This window comes from Solanum lycopersicum, chromosome 9 (genome assembly GCF_036512215.1).
Source record: "Solanum lycopersicum chromosome 9, SLM_r2.1".
Taxonomy (NCBI): domain Eukaryota; kingdom Viridiplantae; phylum Streptophyta; class Magnoliopsida; order Solanales; family Solanaceae; genus Solanum; species Solanum lycopersicum.
This window is the reverse complement of record NC_090808.1, coordinates 7,308,205-7,316,208: the sequence shown is the minus strand read 5'-3', so window position 1 is coordinate 7,316,208 and position 8,004 is coordinate 7,308,205. Positions and strand designations below refer to the sequence as shown.

Sequence of the window (8,004 nt, the reverse complement as noted above, 5' to 3'; positions counted from 1 at the left end):
CACTAGCTTCATCACTTTTGTCTCCTTCAAATACATCCTCACATCACAAGAGTTAAGTGCTTTCCACACTTGCTCAAGTTTGATAGGGTGTTTGCTATACATCATTGAATTCTTAATATCACGATATTTTTAAGTCAATGAAACTAGCAAAGAACATGCAAGCGTCTTCTCGTCCTATTTAATTCCAGCAGTTTTTAAATCCATCACAAGTTTTTTGAACATATCTAGATGGTCTTGCAACAAAGTACTTGAATCCATCTGAAATGTATGAAGACGCCAATGAAAAAACATTCTTGTTGTCACAGGATGGTCCCAGCAAATCCCTTCCAGATTTTCCCATGACTCTTTTGCCGTCTCGTCAGTACTTGTACTCACTTCAAGTTAGGTGCAAGGGAAAATTGGATTACACTCAATAGATCTCCTTCAATCTTTTCCTTGTCGAAATCTGATATCTTATCAGGGTACTTTTCGGGAATAACATGGACTGAACCTTACCTCCACAGTAACGCCATCATCTGGATCTTCTTGATATTGAAGTTTTTGTGCCCACTAATATATCAATTTCAAACTTTTACTACAATGTATTTGAAATTGCAAAAAATCAAAGTAATTCTTTTCTGATGTGGAAGTTCAGACTGTGCTGCAACCACAAAGCATACTTAGACAAAATCTTGGCTCTAATACCAATTTTTAACGAAAATATGAAATTAATGAAAAAGGAAGAACAACAATATTTAACGTGGTTCAGATCAAAATTATCCTATGTCCACCAAAGAATAATTGCACAAATATTTATTTTACTCTAGAAATACTATAAGTGAAGTACTATAAGAGAGAGAATGACAAATACCTTAGAAGGTTAGAAGAAAAGTGAGAGGATGATTTGAAAATGAATTAAGAGCTACCTATTATAGAAATGAATTCCTCCTATTAATGTCATCCATGACATCGTTATGTGTCAAAAAATTTCAAGGTTAAACACGTGACCTATATTTCACCAACCAAGATACTATCTTAACTTTTATTTTGTACTAATTATCTTCTACCAAATATTCATGTTAATTCATCTTCCATTGAGTTTGACTCCAGAAGAACCAAACCAACTCTTTCACGATTGTAATCAAAACTCTTAACTACAATCTTATAGTTTTTTCTCACAAACTCGTGGTACTCCCCAAGTAAATTACGAAATTCTCTCAAACTCTCTTTGACAACATTTGATTGATTCTCTATGAAAGTGCAAAATTTTTCCCGATGAAAATTTTCCCTATTTATAGATCAGCGCCTCTCAAAGCCTCGTTCAAATTGGACTCTACTTCACACCTCTTTTGTGTAGTTTCCTTCTTTGACTTGGCTTTGATTTATTTCCTTCTTAAATCTTTATTCACGCGAATTTCATACCTTGTGTATACTTCCTAATAAATTACGAAGCACAACTCAATTTGGAAATCCTTTTTCCAGTAGGACTGTCTAAACTCAGATCACATTTGTACAACTTGTTCCATGCAACTTTTGTTGATCTTCAAAATATGTATTCACCTATTCCTAGATATCATTAAATTCTTTTGCAATATTTATAAATACTCTTTGCAACTAGCAATATGTGAACCTTTGATTAACCCTTTTGTAGTGCTCTTTCTATAGCAGTTATGTCTTTCCTGCAAATAGGGGTACCAGAAGCATAAAGCAAATGATAATTCTATCCATAGTTGTCATTCCAATGCTTGATTTTTCTTTCTCCCTTCATAGACATGCATCTATGAAAACAATAATCTCATCTCGTGTCAAGTAATATTTACATGATGAATCTTGTTAGGCATAGGATTTAAAGTTATCAAATTTTTCACAACAACATCATATTCATGTAAATAAAAAGGAAAAATACACAAGTACCCCCTCAACCTATACCTGAAATCCCAGAGACACACTTATACTATACTAAGATCCTATTACCCCCCTGAACTTATTTTATAAGTAATTTTCTACCCCTTTTCATCCTACCTGGTACTATGTTGAAAAAAAGTGAACCAGCTTTGGCCCCACAAAATAATGCCACGTAGACGAAAAGGGGTAGAAAATTACTTATAAAATATGTTCAGGGGGATAATATGATGTTAGTATAGCATAAGTGTGTCTCTGGGATTTTGGGGCTAGGTTGAGGGGGTACTTGGAAATTATTACAAATAAAAATATAAAGCCTTAATTAACTACGTCATTAGGTTCATATGTACCACCTAAGCATAACAAATTTCTTGATTTTGACATTTTCCATAAAAAAGACACTCATTCTTAGTTGCTCAATATATTCTGAATATTGACATAAATTACAAAATAAATTATTCCACCATATTATAAAATTCATGATATTTTCTAATTTAGGTTTGGGAGCTAACTTCCATACTAACTGAGCTTTTGGGTAATTAAAAATATATGGTCAATTACTAAGTCATAGATCTTGTAAACATCAAAATTTTGATGCAATATCTTAGAATATTTGTGTGTTGAAGGGAAGGAAATTGAGAATGCTGATCTTGAGCATATTTATATGGATAATTACTACAAATTATCCATCTTTAACGCTAATTTTAGGACATTATGTAATCAAACTAGCATGTTTTGACTTAAGATTGCGATGATTGCATACCAATATACATGATTAGTGATTTTTCAGGTTATTAAGGAAAATTATCAAGTGTTGGAAGGAAAAGGAGTTGAAGGAGACAAGACGTAGCATATAAGGTTGGTGGCGCGATGCCCCAACACCCTTGGTGCAGCAGGGGCACAACGCGCTAGGCCAAGGTAGACTAAGACTGCATTTGAGCACACTGGTAGTGTGGTGCGCCGACCTTCCAGGCATGATTATGGCATGGCGCCCCAGTCCTTTGCGAAGTTTTAACGAAAGTTGAAGTTAAAAGGACTCCTATTTTAAGTAAAATTCGAATCTATTTTTCCTAATTACTATAAATAGACTCTTAGGGCCTCATTGTTAGGGTTCGACCTTTTAATTGGTGTCCAAGAGCAAGAATTCAAGTTTGTACTAGATTTAGATATTCTAACTTTTTTTATTTTTTGGAAATCACATAAATAATTGTTTTTTGTGGTTTTTGAATAGTATGAGTGGATAATTGCCCTAGTTTTTGAGTTGAGGTACAGATTGATTGTTGAATATTGTTGATTTATGCATTAATTTTTGGTTGGTTTATTATTTAATGCTTTATCACCATAAGATAAACTTAGTATCTAATCTTAAAACATGGAGAGGAGGGATTAGATAGACCAGAGGATATAGAGAGCTTGATCGACCCATTAAATAGAGGAGATTTGTGTACAGGAGTGACACCCTGACGAATAACTCTCTTGGTTACACAATAGGATGAAATATAAATGTTCGCCAATTAGCTTACTTATCACCGCTGAATGATGTATACTTGCATGTATATTGGGGAGCAACAAGTTTTTGGCGCCACTGCCGGGACTTAGAAGTTGATTTATATTCAATCTTAAGTCTACAATTAGAATATTCAGGTAATAATTACTTGATATTAGGTTGTCGAATGCATACATTTGATTTTCAGGTCCTACTCAAAGATCTAGTCAAACCATACAACGAACCTAAAAGAGTTCTACATCGACGCAAAAAAATAAATTAAGGGCGACATAGGGAATTAGGGTTTGGACTCTCGGGAAATTGTGGTAATGATAATCCAGACAACCCAGATAAGCCAAAAAGTTTGAATAACCCAAGGAACCCAAATAATGGAGAGAACCTAAATAACCAAGAAATACCCCCTCAAGAACCTATCATCCAGTAAGACCAATATGAGATGTGGCAGTCCCACTCCTTGCCAATTTGGTATCTAGTATTAGGAAACCTCCACCGAGGGGTAGATTTGAAGTAAAGTGGAATATGCTATAAATCCTCCATATTAAAGGGCAATTTACTGGTCTCCCCTTTGAAGATCCTCAAATCCATCTCAGGACCTTCATAGATATCACTGATACATACATCCCAATTAGAGTCTCACCGGACTATGTGAGACTAAAATTGTTACCATACTCATTGGTAGGAGCCGCAAGGCGATGGTTAGACTTTGAACCACCAAACTCTATTACTACTTAAGATTGTCTAACAATGAAGTTCTTGAGTTGATTCTTCCCATCTAAGAAGACCTCCAAGCTGAGGGGTAAGACAATAAACATTGCTCAAAAGCATGGGGAAGACATGCAGAATGCATGGGCGCGCTTCAAACAAATGTTGAATGCTTGCCCACATAACATGAAAACTAATGAGGTATTAGCTCAGCAGGTGGAAAGGACCTATCCATAGCAAGTGAAGCTTTCTTAGATTTACTTGATAAACTGTTGGAAGGGAACCAAGGGTATTTAGGGGGAAATATCTAGAACCACAATCTAAAAGGATACATGGATCTTAGATGTAGATTAAGATACTTTCATAAATGCCAAATTAGATACAATGCAACATAACATGGTCTTATATTTTAAACAGTTAGATCTAATTCAAGCATCGGTAAACATGGTACAATAGACAACAAATTAGTGTAGGTATGTGGTAGTGGAAACCATGAAGCTAAGCAATATAAGGCAAATCCGAATGTTATGAATTATGCGGGCAATGCGCAAAGGGGACAATGCCAATAAAATTATGGTAATATTTACAACCCTAGTTGGAGGAACCATCCTAACTTCTTATGAGATGGTAACCAAAACTAAAATCAGGCACAAGGGCGATTCAATACCGTACCCAAGGGTTTGGAAATCAATACCAAAATCTCAACCCAAGAGTAAATCCTAGTGCACCAAAGAGGGGGGGGGATGACCAATGAAGAGCTTTTCCAAAAGCTCATTATTGAAATGGGGACCAAGTTAAGTACTAGAATACATAAGAAGGATAAGAACATCAGAAACATCCAAATGTCTCAAATGATTTTAGAGAAACAAGTTGCGCAAGTGGCTAATTCTTTGAACCTGTGGTCCCAAGGTGGGCTTCCATGTGATACTGAACCTAACCCAATGTAACTGTATGTGGTAAGTACTAGAATTGGGCTGTAATTGGAGGAACTAGCTCCAAAGAAGAGAGACCCTAAGGAAAGTACCAAAGAAAATAAAATGGAAGAGGTAGTAAAAAGATCCAATGTTGAGGTACCCATTCCTCAATAGAAGTTACCACATCCATTTCCACAAAGGCTAAAAAAACAGAAAGAAGACCAATGCTTTGGCAAGTTTTCTCTCTTCTTGAACAAGTTCACATTAATCTCCCTTTGGTTGAAATTTTGCAGAGTATCCTGAAGTATGGTAAGTATGTGAAGGATATTGTGGCAAGCAATAGGAGGCTCACGAAGTATGAAACTGTTGAACTTACTGAAAAGTTCAACTCTAGACTTCAAAACAGACTGCTCCAAAAGTTAAAAAATTCAGGTAATTTTACTGTACCTGTTACTATTAGGCAAAATGTTCATGCCCGGTGATTTTATTATTTAGGGGAGAGTATAAATTTGATGCTGTTATCTTTGTATCTAAAACATGGGTTGGGTAATCCAAAATGAACCTCCGTTATCCTCTAATTCGCTGATAGATCCATTGCTAGGCCTGAGGGGGTAGTAGAGGATGTGTTAGTTCAAATAGGTTCATTCATTTTTCTGGTAGAATTTGTGGTCTTGGACTTTAAACCAGATGCTGAAGTCCCATTCATTCTGGATGTCATGTCTTGGCCTCGTTAATGCTAATTGATGTAGTAGCTGGCCAATTGACCATGAGGGCACATGATAAGGTAGAGGTATTTGATGGTTACCACACCCTAAAATTACCTTCTATTTATGAAGAGTTGTCTTCTATTACAGTGGTTGATCGGATAGTAGAGTCACAATTTGTTGTGCCTGAAGACCCCTTAGAGAATAGTTAGTAGGTCATAAGAAAGATGAAGACTCAGAGGCCCAAGAGATAAAAACATGTCTAAATCTTGCAACTGTGGAGCGTCACAAGTGGAGAGTGGAACCATTAGAGTGTGAGTTTGAGCCACCACCCAAACCCTCCATGAAGGAGGCTCAACAGATGGAATTAGAAAGACTACCGACTCAACTTAGGTATGCATTTTTGGGTACTAATGAAACTTTGCATGTTATACTTTTTGTAGAGTTGTCTGAAATACAGGTTTATGCGGCATTGGGGATCCTAAAATGGAGAAAGAAGGCAATTGTATGGCAGATGAGTGATATTCATGAGATTAATACGACATTGTGTATGCACAAAATCTACATGGAAGATAATCACAAACAAAGTGCACAACATCAACGTCGACTAAATCCTTTGATGAAAGAAGTGGTGAGAAAAGAGGTAATAAGGTGGTTAGATGATGTAATTTGGTACCCTATCTCTGATAGTATATGGGTAGGTGCAGTGCAATGTGTTCCCAAGAAGGGAGGTATGACAGTGGTACGGAACGAATATAATGAGTTGATTTCTACTAGAACAGTGACTGGGTAGATAATTGGTATGGATTACCAGAAACTAAATGATGCTACCCGGAAAGATCACTACCCCGATCCCTTCATTGATCAGATGCTTGACCGACTAGCAGGACAAAAGTATTATTGTTTCTTAGATGGGTATAGCGGTTACAACCAGATATTGATTGCACTCGAGGATTAGGAAAATGCCACGTTCACTTGTCCTTATGGCACATATGTTATCAAACGCATGCCATTCGGACTTTGTAAATCATCGACAACTTTTCAAAGGTGTATGTGGCCATTTTTCATGCCACGGTGGAAGACTTTGTAGAGGAGTTCATGGATGATTTCTCAGTCTTTGGGAAGTTTTTTGAGGTATGTCTCCAGAATCTTGATAAGGTACTTTCTAGATATGAAGACACTAACTTAATTTCGAGCTAGGAGAAGTGTCATTTTTTAGTTAGAGAGGAGATAGTGTTGGAACAGAAGGTTTCTAAATCTGGGTTAGAGATTGATAAGACTAATATATAAGTCACTGAGAAATTCCCCCCTCCCATTTCTATAAAAGGGTGCATATTTTTCTTTGCCATGCAGGTTTTTACCGGAGGTTCATCAAGGATTTTTCCAAGATTGCAAGACCTATGTGCAATGTTTTGGAGAAGGAGGTGAATTTTGACTTTGATGCAGTATGTCTGAAAGCTTTTGAGATGCTGAAGAGGAACTTAATTTAGTCTCCCATTCTAATTGCTCCTGATTGGGAATTACCATTTGAACTCATGTGTGATGCGAGCGATGTAGCAGTGGGTGCATTGTTGGGACAGAGAAAGAATAAAGTATTCCACTCCATTTATTATGTAAGCAAGACCCTTGAATCTACACAAGCTAATTACAGAGTATTTGAGAAGGAGATGCTAGATCTATTATTCACCTTAGAGAAGTTCAAATTGTATTGGGTAGGCACTAAAGTAATTGTTTTAACTGACTATGCAGATATTCGGTACCTATTCAATAAGAAGGATGATAAACCAAGGTTTATTCATTGGATATTTATTCTCCAGGAATTGGACCTTGAGACCAAAGATAGAAAAGGTAATGAAAACCCTATAGTTGATCACTTATCTAGGTTGGAGGACTTCTGACATGTGAATGATGGTGACCAAATCTGGGAAGAATTTCGAGATGAACAATTGATGGCGCTGGATGTCTCTCAAGTGCCATGGTATGTGAACATTGTGAACTTGATAGTGAGTGGAGTGTATCCTCCAGGTGCAGCTACTCAACAAAAGAGCTAGAGAGTTGTTATGCTAGCCCATATGGAGGTCACCACGGAGGAGAGTGCACTACTCATAAGGTACTGATAATTGTTTAGTTTTTCCATTGAATAACATCTATAACTTGCCTCAAGTGTGCCTAATGAGTAACATGTGTGAATGTGGAATATGATTGAGTTGATTTTTTGAATAGCCAAGTTGAATGTTCCTTGTATGCCTCCAAATTAAATACCTCTAGCTTAGCCCCATTTAGCCTTGTAGCCTTA

At 36.6% G+C, this 8,004-nt stretch overlaps 1 protein-coding gene across 1 annotated transcript; it reads left to right on the top strand.

The window, feature by feature from the left end:
- The first annotated feature begins 263 nt into the window (after nt 1–263).
- On the top strand, nt 264–7,759 carry LOC138338283 (uncharacterized). Its single transcript, XM_069289078.1, has 6 exons — nt 264–380; nt 5,298–5,436; nt 6,152–6,439; nt 7,062–7,153; nt 7,199–7,556; nt 7,638–7,759. The coding sequence occupies exons 1-6, from the start codon at nt 264–266 to the stop codon at nt 7,757–7,759; spliced, it is 1,116 nt and encodes a 371-aa protein (XP_069145179.1).
- The last annotated feature ends 245 nt before the right edge of the window (nt 7,760–8,004 follow it).